Source organism: Apium graveolens, chromosome 10 (genome assembly GCF_009905375.1).
Source record: "Apium graveolens cultivar Ventura chromosome 10, ASM990537v1, whole genome shotgun sequence".
NCBI classification, from domain to species: Eukaryota; Viridiplantae; Streptophyta; class Magnoliopsida; order Apiales; family Apiaceae; genus Apium; species Apium graveolens.
In genome coordinates this window covers 202,676,461-202,698,170 of record NC_133656.1, presented here as the reverse complement: position 1 = coordinate 202,698,170, position 21,710 = coordinate 202,676,461, and the positions used below count along the sequence as shown (strand labels likewise).

The 21,710-nt window shown below is 35.1% G+C and overlaps 2 protein-coding genes across 4 annotated transcripts; both read right to left on the bottom strand.

Annotated features, from left to right (window-relative positions):
- Nucleotides 1-1,325: 1,325 nt before the first annotated feature.
- LOC141693029 (putative ethylene response sensor 1) lies at nucleotides 1,326-5,655 on the bottom strand. The gene is made up of 6 exons (XM_074498011.1): nucleotides 5,458-5,655; nucleotides 3,443-4,363; nucleotides 2,390-2,758; nucleotides 2,032-2,298; nucleotides 1,779-1,903; nucleotides 1,326-1,655 (listed from the first exon to the last, which is right to left on the bottom strand). Exons 2-6 carry the CDS (start codon nucleotides 4,343-4,345, stop codon nucleotides 1,517-1,519), a joined length of 1,803 nt encoding a protein of 600 aa, XP_074354112.1. The 5' UTR covers nucleotides 4,346-4,363; nucleotides 5,458-5,655; the 3' UTR covers nucleotides 1,326-1,516.
- A 2,107-nt stretch (nucleotides 5,656-7,762) lies between these two features.
- LOC141693528 (ATP-dependent RNA helicase DEAH13-like) lies at nucleotides 7,763-14,917 on the bottom strand. 3 transcript variants are annotated; one of them, XM_074498664.1, is made up of 12 exons: nucleotides 14,814-14,917; nucleotides 14,193-14,241; nucleotides 13,980-14,049; nucleotides 13,831-13,905; nucleotides 13,697-13,746; nucleotides 13,538-13,598; nucleotides 12,918-13,289; nucleotides 12,510-12,755; nucleotides 12,172-12,402; nucleotides 11,949-12,062; nucleotides 10,453-11,667; nucleotides 7,763-9,499 (listed from the first exon to the last, which is right to left on the bottom strand). In XM_074498664.1, the coding sequence occupies exons 2-12, from the start codon at nucleotides 14,234-14,236 to the stop codon at nucleotides 8,015-8,017; spliced, it is 3,963 nt and encodes a 1,320-aa protein (XP_074354765.1). In that variant the 5' UTR covers nucleotides 14,237-14,241; nucleotides 14,814-14,917; the 3' UTR covers nucleotides 7,763-8,014. The 3 variants fall into 3 exon arrangements, with proteins under 3 accessions (XP_074354765.1, XP_074354766.1, XP_074354767.1); XM_074498665.1 differs by lacking the exon at nucleotides 14,814-14,917 and having other exon boundaries at nucleotides 14,193-14,773; XM_074498666.1 differs by lacking the exons at nucleotides 13,980-14,049; nucleotides 14,193-14,241; nucleotides 14,814-14,917 and having other exon boundaries at nucleotides 13,713-13,746.
- Between the last annotated feature and the right edge of the window lie 6,793 nt (nucleotides 14,918-21,710).

Sequence of the window (21,710 nt, the reverse complement as noted above, 5' to 3'; positions counted from 1 at the left end):
TTTAAGGTGTATTAAAAAATTGTTTTTCTAATTACTACATTTTAAGTTTTTCTAATAAAAAAGTTTCTAGTAATTTTTTAAAAAATTAGGGTCTTTTTGCTAGCGCTTAGCATGCTCCAATTTGGGTTCTCCACACGTTAAGATTTATTTATTTTTAAAACTAAGACTTTCTAGCAAAAAAATTTAAAAATAATTACACGATGGACATAATATTACATTTTCTTTAAAAAGAAAAAAATAGATTTGATAAATAAATGTATTATGTCGAGCAGATCAAATGATTTTTTTATGGATTTTACGAAAATGCAGGACAGAATATTAGGAAGTTGGGTTTGTTTATCCGGACCAAGATTCATTTTAGATCTGGTGCTAAGAGCAAGGGTGGTCATGCTGGATAATGGATATGGTACTTCGTTTATTTATAGTTAACTAATTTTCGTAAATGATTAACCTTTTCAAATAAATAATGCTTGTTCTTTGTTACCTTAATAAAAATGTTCCGTTTTATTTCAATCTCGATAAACGAATCAAAAAATGTCCAATTTCAAATATATTTATTTATCGAGTTTTAACAGTACTGGGAGAATAATTTGTGTAGCATTAGCAAAACATTAAATTACGATTACTAGGTTAGCGCAGAGGAACAAGAGAGGCTAGGTTGCCTGAGCAAGGTCTTGTGGATGAGGAGGATGAGGGTGCTCAGGCAGGCGTCTGCTACTCAAGTATAGGGAAGCCAAGAAGATAGACTGCCATATATATGTATCATGACATGTACGTGAAGGTTAAGGGCAATGTCTACAAAAATAAGCGTGTTCTTATGGAGAGCATTCACAAGATGAAGCCCGAGAAGGCTAGGGAGAAGACTATTGCTGATCAGCTCGAGGCTAAAAGAGCTAATAACAAGGCAAGCAGGGAGCCAAAGATTGCCAGAAGGAGCGATTAGCTCAGGTATATGTCACATGAGCAATCCTCCAAGTTTTCTAGTCGAATACTTTATAAAATAACTGACACTGGATGTATTTCCTGGAGTTTTCTAGTGTGAATGTGTGCGTAACATTGAGCTGTTTCTTGAAAATTGCAGTTTTCTATATGTCTTCTGTCTAAGCTTGTCTTTATAGAACCTGTTTGTACTTATGTGCATCGATTCTGCTATGTGCAAGTGCAACTACTACATTGCTGTATTCGAGCTGGTATTGTGTAGCCTATGTTCACCATGAGTCTGAAGTGTTATTATAGGCTTCGGCTACAGGTCAATTTAGGATCTGATTTGTAGGTGGGCCATGTAGAATTTAAACATATCTTGCATGCAGGGGTAATGTCTATGGGTTTTATTAAAGTACATGAACTTCTAATATAACATCTGAAGCTAGTTATTATTACACAAACTTGTTCCAGTTAGTTGTCATCATTACATACCTGGTTCCCTTGATAAAATTACATGCCCTGTCTGTCTATCACCCACGGACATGTCTGCATATTAACTGGCGTTGCTATGTAGCCATGTTATCCCAGAAGACTATTCCCAGTGACCTCTTTGCACTGTTTCTTCCATTGGACTTTCACAGACTCCGAGCCTCACAATAAATGTAACTGTGGTGCCCTTGCCAAGGCCTTCACTCCTTATCCAAATGTGACCTCCCATGAGCTTAACAAACCTAAATATACCATTATGTTATGTAGGAGAGAGGACTTGTTTCACCATCATGGCGAGTTCCACACAATTAAAACAAATCAAATAAAGAGAAACATAAGAGGAACAGTTTAACTTTGATTCATACCGTTTGCAGATGGCAAGTCCGAGACCAGGGTGACCTCCATCATGAGGCGATGCCCTTTGATCTGAATATTTTGTGAACACCCGAAGAAGATCTTCAGAGGTGATACCTTGACCAGAGTCTTTGACCTGCAGGATGGAAAATCAGGAGAAAGGGTGTGGCTTAATGTGGTGGCAGGCAAAGTTGCATTCTTCTTGTGTAATCATTAAGTAACAAATATTTAGCTAAAATATCTGACGAGGTTAATATGTCCGACCTGCACTAGCAAATAGAAGTATCTATCACTTGGCATAGGGGAAAATCCATGAGACCTGCAGAATTCTAAATACTCTGGTGTTGCAATCGAAGCTTCTACAGAAATTTGACCTTCCTTTGTGAACTTGACAGCATTTCCGACTATGTGTAAAAGGACATGCATGAGACATTTGCTATCACCAATAGCATTAACAGGTAAATCTTTCTCCAAGTTCAGATTCATTGATAACTTCTTTGCAGAAGCTATAGAATTAATCAAATTCATGCACTGCATTAGAAGAAAAACAATAACATTATAATGAAGTTCATATAAGTCGGTCTAAAACTTATTAGGCTAAACTTTGAGCTTTCAGTATTACCTCTACGAACATGTCATGAACACTGAAGACATGTGTATCTAATTCTAGGCTACCATCATTCAGTCTAGAAAGATCTAGAACATCATCAATCAGTATTGAAAGGAGGTTGCAATTCTTTTGAATGGTCTCCATTAGTAATCTTTGATCTGGAGTCAATTCAGTTTCCTGAAGAAGTGAAGATAAGATAATCACTGCATGCATAGGTGTCATCATTTCATTATACATAACAGTTGTAAACTCTGTGCGAGCTTGGATTCCCATCTCAGCTTCTTGCCGAGCTGACTCCAAAGCAAGATTCTGCTCCATGAGCTGGTTACTAGCTCGCATGGAATCTTCCAGGATCTCAGCATGAGAAAGAGCAACAGCAAGCTGTCCAGGGTAGTTCATATGATAAGAAAAGACAATTCATGACATTTCTCTATTACACTAAAACTAGCACAATTATTTTGAGCTGAAATTATTGTCAAATCAGGCATCACTTGACTGTTTCTTTAATTTATACACAAGACTCGCTGAAAATTAGAAAAAGATATAGAAATTAGAGACTTGATCTAATTGTTTAACTATCCATAATAATTTGCATTTCGTGCCACACTGCAGAAGAAACTGCAAGGAAATATTAACTTTCTGGACTAACAAGCTGAGCTGAAACAGTTCTTTATTACGTAGCTAGTGATATTACAATTTATCAGCAAATTACTGAAGGACTTGGTCGAGCACCCGAGCTAGGTGTAGAATCTGAAAGTTCACTGTTGCATTTAATCAGTCCTAAAGTCTAATGTGATGGAAAGTTGATCAAGATGCAGCAACCCTTTCCTCTTTTACCATTGGTTGTAAGTTGTAATTGTTTGTCTATTTTATAGCAAATCACTCCTTTACCAAATGTCCGAGGTTAGCTTCCAGGAAGACTTACTGAGATAACAATGGATTGTATTTTATGAGTAATTGAGAAGTGTAACAAAGAACGCTAAATAACTATTAGAAATTTGTATCTCAGAAATGTCTTATACCAAGAACATGTGGAAACAAATAGTAAAAGATAACGAGACTAACCTGATCAGCAGCCACTTCCACTAGTTCTAATTCGTGTCTGTGCCATCTTCTTAAGCCGTTGAGAGGAAGAATTAATACCAGAATGGGATAACATTTTGTATTGAGTTCATGACCACCATAAAATTCAAAATTTAAATTATGTGGAATAGGTATCCGGACAGCAACAACCTCAGGTGGATAATCAGTTCTCACATCATATCTGATCCTTGCTAGTGGGCTAGTATGGGGAATCCTTATTGCTTCAGCACTATTAAACACTTCAGTGACTATAGGGACATGAATTGGCACACAGTAGCCAAAGCGCAACAGGCGGTTCAGAGAGTGAGTAAGTTCCATACTTTGAGTTCTGTGTGATGGCATCCACAGTGCACATTCCGCAAGATCTAAAATCCTGCCTAGCTCAGTAAGAGTTGTTTCCAAAATAGTACGTTTGTCAAGGGTGCCTCTAATGTCCCGAGTCAGCATTCTAACATGTTGTGCAAATTCTTCTTCTCTTATAATCAAGCATTTTTCTGAGTCAAGCTCCTCAGCCTTATGCTTAAGAATCACTTCATGTCTTTTTAAACTTAGCAAGTCAGGAATAATTTGGACGAGCATTAAAGCTGTGACACATGATACAATAGCAGCAGACAACTTTGTCACAGCCATTAATTTGGCAATATTTATAGAGTGACTTGACACTGTCCACAAATTTATGAAATGGGAAGCTCCACAGAGGAGAATAAATGCACCAAACAACAGTAAGACCCTTGCAAAGGAAGAGATTTGTGATCTAGTGGCGAAATAGATAAGTTCCAAGGTAATGAAGAAATATGCAAAGGCGATGATCATGTCTGACAAATACTGGTATTGCACTAGAACTTCATCGTGCCATAGAGGCTCAATGCAGTCGCAGGTCTGCATCTTAATAGCCCAATCAAGCTGCAAAAATAATATAAAATAACTAACACAGTGTGCATTACAAGAGTCCGTCCATAAAAACAGCATAGATCTTCGACAACTAATTAAAAAAAAAACAAAACTTTTTGAAGGAACTACAGGTAACAAAGGCAATTACTTTGAAAAGATAATTGACTGTATGTCAATTGTCAAGTGAGAATTTGTCACCAGTATATGGATATGTAACTATCGGACAACATGAGATTATACAGTGCCACTCTGACATCCATTATCATACATTTATACAAGGGGAACTACAAATGCATATTAAAATACGGAAACTGGTGCTAAAGCTTGTAATTTATGGTATCAGTAATTAACTTTTGCAAAGAAAACCACAAATAGTTACCACCATACTTCTTAGTTTAGATATATTGCTCTTTGCTAACTTATTGAGCTTTACAATGTATATTAATGTATTGACAGCATGTGAAAAGTCGAAAATGTATATGAATAAAGTACTTCAATTGATTCAGTTATCGAACATAACATGATATTACTGGAGTGGATGATATCAAGTCACGCCAAGCATCAAAGAAACTAAGAAAAGGCACGCAAAAGCTGGGAGTAAAACTCGAACCAGCTCGAGCCAAACGAGTCTGGTACATACTATAATACTTCATAGCAAGGCTATCAAAATTGTGTAATTTAAAATACCTGACGCTATTTCGTGCACCCTTCACAATTGTAGATACAAACTAAACAAACTATACTAAATTATTTGAAGTTGAAGATTTCGGCATCATAGAAAGATAATATGACCCTTCCCCCCTAATTCAGTCAATTTAACTAGTAAAAAAAAGTCTCAATCAACTACAAGTCATATCTAGCTTCACCATCTCATGTATACTACAGTCTACATATTCCCCTTGTTGCTGGTTTTATACATTTTTACAGCCGGGTGATATAAAAATTAAACAAAAGTTGAACTAGCCCTCTTCTCGTACAAAGACATTAGAGATAAAAAGGGATTAATAAATTGGAGTGTTGAAATTGTTGTTTGCAGCAAAATTGGATAATTTAATACACTACAAATGATTTGGAAAAAATGCATGCAAAGGATGATTGACACATACCTTGAACCAGAAATGATACTAATAATTTAGCAGTTTATCTCGTCTCTGCAGTCGATCACTTCAATGCAAACTCTGAAAATAACACAAGTAACATATATTTTGAGTTGTCTCTTCTTGTAACACACTCTTGGCAGGCAGATATATCTATTCTACCTTAATTCAATACACACCTTTTTACACCACTGAGGGAGAGTAATATGTGAAATGTCCCTTTACAGATATAGAGATATAGATGTGAGACATGGTACATAAAAACAAATGTTCCACGTAGTAGGGTAGATGTCTTTCGATTTTAAAATTAAAAAAAAAAACTTTGAAGATTTAGAAGTCAAATTAACATTAATTTTCAAAGTAGAATTAGGCTATAATCTTTTTAATCATGTCAAACATTACAATAATTATGTTTAATTTTAAAATTTATTAAATATAGAAAATTAATTATATTCAAAAAACTTACCGTTCAAACAAAATGTAAAATATAAATTATATTGTTAACAATATAATAAATGTTAATATATTTATAAAATTTACTTTAGTTATTTACGAATTTATATTACCCACAGTACAAGTTTATTAATATGAAATTAATAATACCCGACAGAGATCCAATAAAGATATGGCATTATAGCATCTTAATCATCAACCAATCTAAATACTCAAACATTTGTGACAAATTTTTTTAGCAAATTTATTCAACATAACTATTGAAAGTAATAGAACAATTTAACAAAAACCAGTGTCATTAAATTAATAATTATTTTAACATTGTTCCCTGTCAAAATAAACTTTGTACCCACACAATATTAATAAAATCCCAATAAGTTGAATAATAGTCCTATTAAAAAAATATATGTTAACTAAATTTCAGAGCTTTATGATATTAATACAATATTAGTTTATAACCCACGGATTGTTTTCAATATTATTATAAATTTTTATAAATATTTTTTAATTTAAAATTTGAAAATATGAAATTTTTTCACTTAAAATATTAATATCTACATAATACACACTTATGTGTTAGAAATATATGTGAAATTAGAGATATTTTTATTTTTTTAAATAATATTACTTATTGAAATATATAATTTTATTAATATTTATAGATGTATAAATATTTAATAATTTTATTTTAATTAAAAATTACATTTTAGCCTAGATAAATAGCGTGAATTATCTTTAATTTTATTTTTGTCTTGTTTTAGTGTTCATCATTTATACACATAATTTTGATTAAGGTGAATGCGACTAAATTCAACTAATTATATCGAACTTCAATTTAATTTTTTAAGCTCAAGTATAAGTTATAATTCTATTTATAACTCGTATATATTAATTTATTTTAGTTGTCTAATTATTTTATTTTATTTTATTTTTAATTAATTGTATAATTTATTTACTTATGGTGTATATATTATTGTTTTTAAGTCCAACTCTATTATAGCAACTAACGAATGATCTATAATTTTCTTTTTAATTATAATATGGATATTATTGACATTGAAGAAAATTCATAATTATATATACAGCTGTATCAATCAAATTTAAGTAATTATATGCCTGGCTTTGGCTCACTCCCATTTCTAACCATCTTGGAGCTTCAAAATTTAAATCTTCCAAAGAGATTGCATCGTGCAAAATGCAAAATCAAAACCAAAATTATCCCATAAATTCCACTCGAAAGCAGGTTTGTGATATAAAAGACTGAACTTTTTGGCACTAGGAATGAAGTTATCCCAGCTCTCTATAACTTCATGCTGGGACAACATATCCCTCCAATAGCACATCTAATTGAGCATATAATTGAAGTTACTTCTTCAACTATGTCACCTGAAAATGCTGCGATAGAGGAGGAACCTTAGCAAACCCTTAGTTCATCGTTTCTAAAGTTGGTACAGTTTTATTTACTGTTATAACTGGTGCACAGCTGATCTTTAAACAAACTTTAACTATAATGCACTTTCTTCTAAGCTGGAATTGGGAGGTATGTATGAATGGCTAAAATAGGTATTCAAGTGTTAATTATCAACACCGCAGTACAGTTTCTTTCTACATCAGATAATGAATAGATTATTCGAGTCAAGGAAGTTCAAACAGCAGATATCAAAAAGAAGTCTGTGATTTACGGTGCACAACTGCACATATATGATTGCAGTTTGGTAAACCCAAAAGTAGTTCTTTCATAGTTGAAATAGACACCAGCCATGACCACAGTGTTAACACCTATTTGCATCTTTAAATCTATAGTATTACCCTTGCTTCCTCCACAGCTAGGCCAGCTTATAATTTAAGAGTAAAAGGAAGAGAGTATAATATAAAAATATTTTCATCATTATACACTGTTGTAATATGTTTTCTAGAAACATGGAGTAAAACCTGCTATTTTCATCACCTCTAAAAAAATAAAGTGCATCAAGAATTTTCTAGTAGGACTAATATAAAGAGCTCTTGGCAGCAGAAATTTCAATCCATTTGCTCATTTCAATTTCTCTATATTTCAACAATCATTCCAGAATGTGACCCAAAAGTTATAAATAACTAAAAAAATATACTTCATTTATATAACAAGATTTTTCTTTCTACTTTTATCTTTCTTCCCCGAGCGTTCTTTTTTACCTTTCTTCCCAAAGCGTTCTTGTGGATCTAAAAGAACCTCGCGGTGCATCTCTGCCCAAAGTTCTTTGAATTGATCATGGAATCTCTCCTGGAACCATTCTTGAATTTCGGAATATAATTCACCAGGATTTTCGCTCCACACCTCTCTTAACATAGCACAACTATCAATTGTTTTCTTTCCGGTGTTTAATTTGGAAAGAAGATTCCGAACTCGTTTATGTCCTAATGATTTTGGTAAAACTATAGCAGGTGCAGCAGCTAAAAATTCCTGGACAGATTTCAGGCAGGGTAAAGCAGCACCTCCAATCAAGGAAGAAGCAAACACAGCAACCCGCTGCATATTATCTTCCACAGGAAAACGATGAAGTGGGAGCTGCCAATGATAAGGACCAAAAGTCGGAGTCCTCCAACAAAAAACTTGGTCGCTTAGAGGTTCATAATAGGGTCTGGGATCTGTATGTGGCGCAGAGAATGTGCATGAAGAACTTGCATACTTGACAAGCCAATCTGGTTTCACAGTTGTTGCACTATAAATGTAAGGCCGTTTTGTCTGCAGTAATTCACTGTACACCAAAAAATCTGGGGCAGACCTAGATACTGATGATCTACGATGGAGAAAAACCGTTTCTCCTACCAAGGCTTGATAACGAACTGCAATAACTTTCTTATCTCCGTCTGATAGATCTGAATATGCTTTAGTCTTCTTAGCAACCCTATCTGCCCAGCCAGCACAGATAGCTTGGCCCAAGACTTCTTCCTCATCAGATGACAAACGTTGCTTATTAGATGAGTCCCTCCAAGAAGATTCGACGTCTACCATTATCCCATGAGTCCATGAAACATCCTGTTGAAAATCACTCAAACTCTGTTGAAATACTAGCTTAAGTAACTGTTTTCTAAGCTTGGACATTTCCTCCATGGTTTTGTGATGTAAAGCGTGTTCAGTACAGAAGTTTATGGGGTTGTTAGATAGTTCAAAACATTGCAATGCATAAGCTATGCTCAAAGCATCACTAGTAGGGTTACAAAATTTTGCAAAAGATGCTCTAGAAGCTTCTTTTTGTTTCTTCTTCCTTAGTTTTTCTTCCTTGTCTAAAACCTTCTCACTAGCTGCAGTTTCAGAATTCTCATTATTGTTTCTTTCAAATTGAGTAATAAAAGGATTCGACAAACTCAAAGCTGCAGCTGCTGCAATAGCGTAGCCAAGTACTAGATTAGCCCGTGAATATCCTTTACCCTTTCGCAGTATTTGAATGACAGTTAAGAGCATCCGGGAATGCCGTGGACTCATGGGATAGTGTGCCATTGCTTTTCCAAGAGAGGTCAGCCTCCCATCAGCATCAAGTGCATCAAGAGCCTTTAAGCAGCTTTCTGCTTTATTTATAGCAGTAAGCTCAGGACGGGTGGGAAATGGAAAATTAGCAACCTGAAACAGTAAAAAGGTCTTACTACAGAATCCACCTAATAATTAATACTCGGGGAAACAAATTACAAAAATAGTGAAACCATAAGTAGAGAAAATGAGATAAAACTAGAATCGACATTAGAGCTCAAACCGCAAATATACCAAAAGTAAAGAGACGGTAGAGTACTAGAGATATCTATCTCATAAATTTTCCAGGCACATTGGATCTTTCAGAAAAAATTAACTAGACAACAAAGTAAAAAAATTCTGTCGATTATCGAATACACACTTGTTTAAAGAGAATATTAGATCTTAGATGTGAGCAGTAAATTCCTATATAGCTCTATGTTTCATTTTCATAAAAATGATATTATAGACATAATAGATGTGTGTCTTCATATACACTAACACTCTAATACTCTTGTTTCCCATTTCCCAACTTAAGATTCTTTACACAATAATAAACATTTGGTTTTAATTAGAATTTTCATTCATGCATGCTTGCTGGAACAGCATGTGTGCAGAACTTTCTAGAAGATTCAGCGTGCTGGCTGTGCAACAAGTGTTGCACAGTGGGCAGACTAGCTGCCACTGTTTGCTCTGCAGGCTGATTGCAAGGACACCATTGACACTGTCGTCCATGCTGTTTGGTACAAAGCTTAAAAACTGGTTTTCTGGCATATTCAGTTGTATTGGTACAATGCTTAAAAACTGGTGTCCTGGCATATTCAGTTGTATTCCAAATAGTAACGTTATCACATTCGCTTAGAGCATTAAAAAAATGGATGCAATCTTCTTCTGCATAGAATTAGATACATGGGTAATGTGTGCAAAATAGTTCCAATCTCTATGGAAATACACGTGTAATTGCTAGAATAAAGTTTGTACATATATGATTTAAATCAACTGCGACTATCAATTATATAGAGCCAATTCAAGTGTGAATAAAGAGCGTCAAATAATAGTAAGCATACCTTATCGATTCCCATGGACTTCATGAGAAGGACAACTCCATCAACAGGTATTTTTGAAATTTCAGCATCTGAGAAATCAGAAAAATTATTTTCGAAGAAAGCTGAAGAATAGAGGCGATAACAGTGCCCAGGCCCCGTCCTTCCAGCTCTTCCAGCACGTTGTGAAGCAGATGCCTTGCTTATACACTGTACTTCGTATTTTTCCATTCCATTGCCAGAATTGTACATCTTGACTTTTTCTCTCCCAGTGTCTACCACATACTTAATTCCTGGGATAGTTAAGGAGGTCTCAGCAACGTTTGTGGCGACAACTACTAGGCGCTCTCCTTCCTTCACCTCGTTGAATACTCTAAGCTGTGCAGACGCAGGAAGCATAGCATATAGGGGCAGAACACACATTGGGCTGACAGGGGGAACATCTGCTTCCCTAGTGCTCTCCCCCGAGCTCAAATTAGCCAGATCTGAACCTTTATCAGTTGCAACTTGTTTCCCATCAGTATTAGATGCAAAGGTATTTTTCCCAGCCAAAGCGTCAAAAGCAGCCTTCAGTGAAGCAAGGTTTCCATCCTCCATCAAGACATCATCAGGGTCCATATTTTTCTTATTAAACAAATAACCATCCTTGCCAAAAACCTCCAGATCACTATCTTCATCTGACTCAAAAGAATCAACCGACTCATTCTCGGATAAATCATCGTAATCATCATCGTAGGAACTAAATATATCACTTTGCTGCGGGCTTGAGTCTCCTTCAATTTCAAATGCTTCACTTATTTCATTCATGTCGTGATCTTCCGGACAATTTCCTTCCAACCTTGCAGTGGCATTTTCAATTCGTCTTGAACTACTTTTGACCATTTCTCGAGAAGCTTTTCTAAGCTTTTCACACAAGTACTCTACTTCTCTTTGTCCAGTCACAAAAACAAGTATGCCTCCTGGAGGAAGCTTCTTGTGAATGGACAAGACCATTTTATAGGCTTGGCCAACATAATCCACAATTTCTGTTCTTTTTGAGAAGTGTATACCTACCGGATACTGTCGAGCTGGAACTTCAATTACAGGTGGGGGTTTAGAAAATATTTTTCCTTCAGACACGAAGTCCTCAACCCGCAAGGTGGCACTCATCAGCACAAGTTTTAGTGGATATACTTTATTTTCTGGACTCGTTCTTTTCCCAAAAAGGAGATCCTGCTTTTTTTGCTCCTCGTATATTCTCTAACAAAGAATCAGGATAGTTTCAAGATAAGAAATAAATTAAGGGGTTGGAAAGGAATAACTAGATATTGCAATATAATAAATTTGAAGAACAAGTATCATCACTGCATTATAACAAGGTGGAGGCAAGCACAAAGAAATACAAGTTCTAGATTCTTCGGCAACTGTTTATAACGTACTGACCATATTGGCTGGTCATATTGTTACAATAATTATAAGCAATCACCTTTAACAGGACAATCTTACAGTAACTCGATTGTGACTCCAACTTCTAAACTCACCTGACGCTCTTGTATAATACGAGAAAGCATTCCTAGAAGTATGTCCGTGTTCAGACTTCTTTCATGAGCCTCATCCAAAATAATCACCGAGTACCTCTTTAATAAAAAATCGTTCTGCACGAGAAAATTAAGGTTAATAGTAATATCACACGAAGCAGCAAAACAAGATCAATTGCGTTCTCAGATTACACATATATTTAACGATGACCATGGATATGCAAACCTGAAGTTCTCGGAGCAATATTCCATCAGTCATAAACTTGATGGAGCAATTGTCACCAATCCTCTTGTCATGCCGTACTTGAAAACCCACCTCCTTACCCAGATGAACACCAAGCTCAAGCGCCACCCTTTTCGCAGTTGCAAGGACTGCAACACGGCGTGGTTGGGTTACACCAATCATGCCACTGTTCACCGACGACCGGGATGAACCAAAGCCAGCCTCGTAAAGGAACTGACAGAGACCATCCAGATCAAGTATTAATAATTTAAAATATTACAAAAGAATTATATTATACTAAGATCAGAAAAAAAGATTACATAACCACCATATTAGCGCACCTGCGGAACTTGTGTAGTCTTACCACAACCTGTCTCCCCGCATATAATGACACTAATATTCTCATTGATAGCTTCCATTATCTCCTGCTCCATCATAACTATTGGAAGGTCTTTTCTTGTATTTTCAATCTCCATTGGTCTTGAGACATGTACTACTATAGGGGCAGTTCGAACTCCAATTGAGTGCCCGTTGACCAGATTACTGATACTGCCAAGATGCCCTTTAGGATATCCATTTTCTCTATCCTGTTTCATGTCAAATATTTAGGGTCCTTAAGTAAACCGTAGATATTTATCATATATATATGAGAAATTCTTAGGTTCTATCGTTTACATATATAAAACTAAATATGAACAGCACATGACCTAAGCTAGCTAATTTCAGATCCCAGTATTAGTTAAACTCACCATAATCTTTTCCCCTTCTGGCACAGAAACATTACTGGGTAAGGCATTTTTATCATTTGATGGCACTGGTATATCACAGCTCTCATAAACAATTTCTTTAACTGGGACAGGAGCTTTACATTGTCTAGCATCAGCAACAACGTTGCCACAAATAGTACTATCATTGTGTTTTGATTCATTATCACCTATAAAAGGATAGGTAAAGTTATTGACATTGCAGCTTTCCCTCAAAATAAGTCTTTTCGTTTCTGATTCAAACTCTAAGGTATCGCCCCTAGTTTTTCGCTTGATAGGTCGATTATTAGTTGGCAACTGAAGTCCAGCCTTACAAAAATGCACTTCCCTCCTACGTTTTTCTTGAAAAGTTTCAACCTGTCAAAATACAGAAGTTATAATCTTACATAAAACAAAATATAATCATCCTTTAACGTTAACGAGTAGAGTTCAATAAAATGCAGTGGAACTAAAGAGGGCAATAAGACTGGTCAACTAGAAGTTGCTTCAGTGAGAGACAGTTCTAGCTAAGAAGTTTTTCTTCATAGTTAATTAGTATTTTCTCTAAAAATGAGGTTGTTCTTTCCTCTATTAATTTATTAATTATTAGTACTTAAGAAAAAAACCTGGCCCAGATTCTTTGATGACCACATGAGTGATTGTGCAACATCTCCAATTTTGTACTTCCTGAAAATGCGATTACTAAGTCCTCAATCAAAAAAACCTAACCCATATAAAGATGAGTTATACAGGAAGAGACTAATGTCAGAAACTCAGAATCATACTCTAATGTCTCCATACTTTTTGATAAGAGAAGTTCTTTATCCTTGTCCTCCTACATTTGAAAAAAAAATAAGTCAACCAAATTCGGTAACTTAAATAGATTACAGAAGTTGGAAAGCTTTAACACATCCAATACCTGAAGTTTCTTCAGCTTTCTTTTCTGGGCCTTGCTCAGCTCAGCGATTCTCTTCTTCTTTTGATTTCCCGAAACCTTGGAGGATAAAAAGGGGAAATTAAATTTATGTTACTATGCACAAATGAGGGGAATCTAAACGCAGCACTCACCTTGTTCATCTTTTTAATACTGTTTTTCTTTCCTGGCAGCATGATAGCATTGCTATCATCCATATCAAAACTACAAAGAAGACACAAAAATAAGGCATTTCAAAACCAGTAAAAAGTACTCATTCATATGTTGTTAGACTCCAATGAACATATATAATATCAAACACATATTTCTTCAAACCGGCACAAGAAACAATTAGTCAAGTCGTTTACCTCAATAATCCTTCTCCGTCTCTTAAATCAATCGAAGCCTCCATTTCGTCTAAGAAACACACAAATTAACATATATCCAACCGTGTCAATATAACAAACATTTCTAACAAAACTACAACAGTAAATAACATTACGTGTATTACAACCGAAAAACTCAATAAAGCTTCCAATAACATTTCGTCTAATAAACATCCAATATATGCAAATCAACACATAACAAACGTTTCTAACAACACTGAATAACATTACACATATTGCAACTGAAAAATTCAATAACGCTTCCAATAACATTTCGTCTAATAAACATTTAATTCACGCAATCAACACTTAACAAATGATTCTAACAACACGGAATAACATTACATGTATTACAATCGAAAAATCAAGAATGCTACTAACTTAAAATTTTGTTGTTTCGCAAGCAACGTTTCGATTACAACTAAAATTTATTCGAATTGTATAACAATACATACATACACACATAACATATAAATTTGTGTACAAGCTCAACAATACAATTGATGATGAGCAGATTGAAATTGATGAGTATGTGAATCAAATTAAAAATAAGATTGATAATTAAAAGGCTTGAAAATGATAAATAGACACGCATATACGTACAGTACAGATAGAGCGAGGAGGATGCGCAACGCAATGCAGACACGAAAGCCCCCCTTTTCAATTTAGGGTTTTATTTTTTGGTTTTTGTTTTAATTCTAAGTTGAAATAAATTTAAGGGCATGTTTGTTTTGTACCATAATTGAATTTTAAGTAAATATAGAAAACTGTTCTTAATAATTAAAATATTATTATTTCATTTAATTAAATAGACTTGTATGTGATATTTTTGGACAAAAATGTCATCTAATTAGAATAAGATGAAAAAGATAACGCATTTTATTTAAAAAATATAATTTGTATTTAAGTTAGAAAAAAAAGGTAAATTGGAAAGTTATTATTGTCTGTGATATTTTTGAAGAAAAAAAGATAACATGTTCTAGTTGAGAAAGGTAATTGAAGTAGTAATTATTGAAAATAAAATAATTATATGATTAATAAATTATGGGAACAGTTAAAATTAAATTTTTAATATTTCATTTATTATATAATAGTATAATATATATGGATATTGGAATTATTTAAATACATATTTGGTAAATAAAAAGAATTTATATTTATTTCTTTTCAATTATTACTAGCTACTAGTTATCAATTACTATCAATATATCAATATATCTGTAAAACATGAAACATTGAAAGTTTTGATACGGTATCTACTTTTTGGTATATGCTGATTTTACCGAATTATCCTTATTTATAAAATCTTATAAAATTAATTTTTTAAAATTTTCAAATTATGAACGAAATAGAATTAGATATTCTTTGACATTATGCTTATCATGAGCATCTTGTACCACTTGACCAGATATAACCTTGTCAAGGTGTTTCTATGTATCTTCTTCAAGAGGTTTGTTAGTCAATAAAAATGGATCTCTTGTAAGTACTTCAACTCCTGTCTTGATCTTGGCTTCTTCAGAACCTAATCCAGCTCTGTTTCTTGCTTATCTGGCTTTCAATCCAACAGTCATGAAATCAGATAGCAGCTGGCTTTTCTTAGGATATGATGGATTAACATTCTTCCATAAGAGTTTTCTCTTATCAGTAAACGTCAATTTACTCAAATCAACTTGAGCACTGTCAGAGGTTGATGACTTGATCATGATTTGTTGTTTCTTCTGTAGCTTGCTGTTCTTCATTCTGAACAACTTGAACTGTGTCAGAGGTTGTTTTAGATTCTTCAGTTATCTTCCTTCTTTTCAGAGTTTGAACAGTTTCATATACTGCAACAACATCATCAAATACTTGAACCAGTTTGCATACAGGTTTCATCAGGATTTGAGGAATCTTCATCTCATGTGACTTTGTTGGTTCATCAATTTTTTCTTTCCCTTTATCTTTGGGATCAGTTTCAACTTGTGATCTTGTCTTGGGCTTAGATGCCTCAGAAATTGACTTCTCCTTGATCACAATACCTTTTTCCTTAGACCTTGGAGGTTTCTTTGCATCAGAAGCTTTAGACTTAAGATTTGTCTTCTCAGCTGCAAATCTAGCTTCTTCCTACTTTAAATTCTCTAAATTCATTCCAGGATTATGTTTGAGAAATAATCTTCTAGCAATTTCCTCATCAAGTGTCTGAATTTTAGGATCTTTGTAGTAGACAGTAGTCTGCTTTCCCTTTAGCTTCAGAGTTTGCAAGAACTTCTAAGAGTCTTGACTTTCAGCTTGAATCAGAACATCAGAACTTGATATCAGATTTTGATTATCAGAACTTGCTATCAGATTTTGAATTTGAGCAGTTTCAGAACTTGTCTTCTTCTGTGCAGAAGATTTGCTAGCATCAGAAATTAGTTTCCTTGAAGAAACTTTGCTGCTATGCCCTTGACCTTGACCCTTGCCTTTGATAGGGTTTCCCTGGTCATCACCTTTATCATCTTTCTTCTTCAGTATTTGAGTAGGTGAGCATTTGAACTTAACTACATTCTTCCCCTTTTTGGTATCATCTGGTAGTAGGAGAGAGAGAAGAAGTTCTACTGAAGATTGAATTTCATTAAGTTGAGCTTGTTGAGAGGCTTGATTCTGCTAGAACCTCAGTAATTTAGGCATGTTGCTTTTCTTGAACATTCTCAATAGCTTCAACTTTCTCATGTATAGGTCTGATAAACCTCTTTTTATCTAGCTTGATCTCCATATCCAGCTTTTCAGCCTTTTCCAGATATTTGTCAACTTTTTCATGAGTTTGAGAGTGTAGATCTTGAAGAGATTTGGTACTTAGAGCAGCGACTTTGAGTTGGTGCTTGAAATCAGAATTTGTCATCAGCTCATCAGCTTTGGCAATGTGCTCTGTCAGAACTTTTGAGCTTGGAATGAAATCAGATTCATTCCACTTCTTGGTCCACTCAACCCTCTATGAGTTTCTTCCCAAGGAACAGGAGCAGCTTGTTCAATAAACTTTTCAATCAGTGCCTCCTTTCCAAGAATGGGAGATGGAGTGTTAACTGGAGCTGACTCTCCACAACTTGCAGAAAACTCATCATCTTCTGACAGTACTAAAGTGTGTGTCACTGAAGGTGGTTCTGGTACAACTTCATCTTTTTCCACATCCAGAATATGTGTGGTAGGAATATCAGCATGTAATGGAGAAACTGGTGGAGTTGTCACTTATACTGTAGGAGCTTCCAGATACAACATAGTTGGGATTATCAGCCTATGAAGGTCAATTTCAGGACTTAATCCTGAATCTTCAACTGTTTTTCCTTTAATTGGAGAGACAGGAGGTGTAATCACTGTTTCTGGAACAATGTCTTTAGCTTGAGGTGGGGATGGCAAAACTTCAATTACAACAGGTTCTGATGAGATCAGAGATTCCTGATCCCCTTCCTCAGCTTCTTGAGTATCCTCAGAATGAGGTTGTGCTAAATGTCTTCCTACTCTCTGTTTCTTTGATCTCCTGGATGGTGTAGGAGTTGCTTGAGTAGCATCAGAACTTATAGTTCTTTTCCTCTTCAAAATATCATAACCCTCAGCTTTAGTCTTTTTTGATGGGTTGACCCTTCAGCTTCTACTGTCACAGGTTCTGATGCATGAACTTGTGCTTCTTCTTCATCTGATTTATCCCTAAGGATCATCCTTCATCTCCTTGGTGGAGATTTAGGAACAGATTTTGTTCTTGAAGGTTTAAATCTTGATGTTGCAGCAGATTGTTGAGGTTGAGATTGTGCTGGCTGGAAATATGTTCTGATGGTAGGTTGAGTTGGTTGAGGTTGAGAAGTGGTAGATTTTGTAGTGGTTGTAGGTGCTGATGGAGGTTGGGATGGTTGTACATCGGGATATATGGCAGTATAGGTGTTTGGATCAGAGTTTACTAAGACCTGTTTGACTGATTGAGGAATTTGGAGGGGTCTTAGTACAGTCTTCTTATTATCAGTAGATAATAATTCAATGAAGGCCCTTTTAGCAAGTTTAAAGGGTTGGATCAACTCACTATCTAGTTCGGGCTTATCAGAATTACAAAAACTGTAAATAATGTTGTGAATATGTTGTGCACTTGATGATTACCTAAACAAAACATCTAAGTAGATTTTACTTAGTGAAATAATGTAGCACTCGACGGATAAGAATTATAGTCCCGACGGATAACTCAGTTTGAGTACCGACGGATGAGTAATTTATTATCCATCGAGTGAGTAGCTTATATAATGATAAGTTTGTAGCACAGTGTTGTATGCACCTTTGTATAGAATCTGTAGTAGCATATAAGTCATGTTAACTTTAATTAGATATGCAGAATAGGTTGATTAACTGTACATAAGCAATGTCTTGTAATTCTGTATAAGTGAAATGAAGTCAAGTGCCAAAATAGCTATCAACGGATGCTTAACAAAGCTTCGACGGATGATCAAATGACTTTCAACGGATGTTCAAAATAGCAGTCGACGGATGATCAAGTAAGTCATCGACGGATGATCTGAAAGTCGACGGATGATAATATCAAGATTCAAACATCAGTTGAACAGTGAAAACTGACACACAGCCGTCGAGATTGGATACAAACACTGTGGAAGCCTATTAACTAGGTCATAGAGGACGAAAAGCAGCAAAGATCAAGACTGTTAGATTTTATATTTATTCAGTTCTTTTGACTTTGTAATCTTGGTAATATATGTAAACCAAGAGAGTAGCAAATAAATATAATGACTAAGAAAACTAAGTTAGCTTAGAAACAAACACAGAGAAGTCTTTGTAAGCACTATCTTTAGCATTTCCTGTGTTCTTAGTTGTTCTATCTTGTAAAAGCAGCTGTGAGCATTTCTGCACACAGAATTCTCTCGATATATTAATATATATCTCTGGTGGAATTGTTTAAATCCACCAGAAAGTTTTTAAAGACTCTTGTTTTTAATTACTCTTATTTTGATTCATTAAAGTTTATATTTCGCATTGTGCTAATCAAAACAGATATATCTATAATCGAGTTGAACATTTTTATTTCAAGAAAAAAATAAAGAATTCCATTCAACCCCCCTTCTGTAATTCTTGCTATATTGTTAAGGGACTAACAATTGGTATCAGAGCAAGCTCTTAATCTACAAAGAGTTTAAAGATCAAAATAATTCAGCAAGATGAACAAGAAAGATGTTGGAATCAAGATTCCTTTTCTGGATAAAGATAATTACCATCATTGGAAGGTAAAGATGCATCTTCATATGCTTTCTCAAGATGAGGCCTATGTGGACTGCATAGAAAGAGGCCCTCATGTTCCAATGAGAGCTGCAACAGGAAATGAACCATCAGTTCCAAAGCCAAGGCATGAATGGTCTGATCCTGATCTTGAACAAGTCAGGAAAGATAAAAAGGCCATTAACATTCTGTTCAATGGTGTTGATGCAGATATGTTTGATAACATCATCAACTGCAAGACTGCCAAGGAAGTTTGGGACACAATACAGATAATCTGTGATGGTACTGAGCAAGTAAGAGAAAATAAAATGCAGCTCCTGATTCAGCAATATGAGCATTTTCACAATGAAGAAAGTGAGTCACTCACTGACATTTTTAGTAGATTCCAAAAGCTACTAAATGCTCTTAAATTGCATGGAAGAGTCTATCAGACTAAAGACTCCAATCTGAAATTTCTCAGATCTCTTCCAAAGGAATGGAAACCAATGACAGTCTCATTGAGAAACTCACAAGATTATAAGGAGTTTACTTTGGAGAGACTATATGGCATTCTGAAGACCTATGAGCTTGAAATAGAGCAGGATGAAAGAATGGAGAGAGGAAAGAAGAAAGGAGGATCCATTGCACTAGTTGCTGAACTGGAAAAGGAGAAGGAAGTGAAGATGGAAGCTGTGAAATCAACTTCAAAGGCCTGTGAAAGCAAGGGTAAAGGGCTAGCTGCAGAAAGTGAAGATTCTTTGAGTCAAGATGACATGGAGGACATTGATGAGCACCTAGCATTCCTTTCAAGAAGATTTGCCAAGCTCAAGTTCAAGAAGAACTTTGGAGTTGCCAAGCCAAATAGAAACATGGTGGATAAGTCAAAATTCAAGTGTTTCAAATGTGGCTTGGCAGGGCATTTTGCAAATGAGTGTAGAAAGTCAGATTCTAGTAAGAAGAGATTTGAGTCTGTGGATTATAAGCAAAAATACTTTAACCTACTCAAACAGAAGGAAAGGGCTTTTATTACACAAGAGAATGACTGGGCAGCTGATGGTTTGGATGAAGATGAGGAGATCAGCTATGTCAATCTAGCCCTTATGGCCAAGTCTGATGAAACAGAGACAAGTTCCTCAAGCAATCAGGTAATTACTACAAACCTTGCACATTTATCTAAAGCTGAGTGTAATGATGTAATAAATGACATGTCTACAGAATTGTATCATTTGTGTGTTACACTTAAATCCCTCACTAAAGAAAATGCTAAAATCAAAGAAAAAAACTTGTTTTTGAGTGAGAGGAATAATGTGCTTGAGTCTCAGTTTGTTGAGTTTGAGAAACTAAAAATTGAGTGTAGAATTACTAAGGAGGAATTAACTGAGTCCTTGAAAAAGGAAGAAATTTTAAAGAAGCAGCTCGATCGTGAACAGGAGGTGATTAAAGCATGGAAAACATCCAGAGATGTTCATGCTCAAATCACCAAGGTTCAAGGAATTGAGTCCTTTTGTGATGAAGCCTGGAAAAAGAATAAGGAGAAACTAGAACCTATTTTGGTAGATGGATTGCTGACAGATGTAGACTCGACGGATGATGAGGACTATCCATCGGACAACAAAATGTGTTATCCGTCGAATGATAAAAATCCTCATCCGTCGGCTGTGAACAAACCCATTAGTAAAGCCAAATTAACCAAGCTAAATGAAAAGTATGGGTCTGTTTCCAAGAACTTTGTTTCAGGGGAGTCAAGTCAAGCCAAGAAAGGGAAGAAGGCTAATGTTGGTCACATGACTGTCAAACAGTTGAGTGACAGACTTGAGAAGATAGAGGTAAAAACAGAAACTAAAAGGAAAAACAATAGGAATTGTAAAGTAGGGATTAACAAATATAACAACTACACACCTGACAAATATGCTCCTAGAAAAATCTGTGTCAAATGTGGCAATGTAAATCATTTGTCTGTTAATTGCAAATCTGCCATGCCTACTCCCATGTCTGTTCAGCCTCAATTCTCTAACATGAATGCCATGCCTCCTATGTCTGTTAATGCTATGCCTACACAGAACATGAATGCACAGTATGCTAATATGCATTTGCACCTAATCCATATTATGCTGCATATAATATGCCTCAAATGCCATTTAACATGCCTTACTGGAATAACATGTGTGCACCAAGCATGCTATTTCCTGTTAGCCATAACATGCATAATAATTCTGTAGCATCTAGTGGTTTCAAAGGCCCAACCCAAATGACTAAGGAAGAATCTGAAATTCCTAAGTCAAATGAGTTAAAACCTAAGAA

Coding starts and splice junctions, on each gene's coding strand:
- LOC141693029 (XM_074498011.1), bottom strand. CDS start 4,345: ATGCAGACCTGCGACTGCATTGAGCCTCTATGGCACGATGAAGTTCTA. Junction 2,299..2,389: donor TTCATGACATGTTCGTAGAG/GTAATACTGAAA, acceptor CTTCTAATGCAG/TGCATGAATTTGATTAATTC. Junction 1,656..1,778: donor GGACTTGCCATCTGCAAACG/GTATGAATCAAA, acceptor TGGTATATTTAG/GTTTGTTAAGCTCATGGGAG.
- LOC141693528 (XM_074498664.1), bottom strand. CDS start 14,236: ATGGAGGCTTCGATTGATTTAAGAGACGGAGAAGGATTATTGAG. Junction 14,050..14,192: donor GACGGAGAAGGATTATTGAG/GTAAACGACTTG, acceptor TCTTCTTTGTAG/TTTTGATATGGATGATAGCA. Junction 13,290..13,537: donor CATCAAAGAATCTGGGCCAG/GTTTTTTTCTTA, acceptor GTATTTTGACAG/GTTGAAACTTTTCAAGAAAA.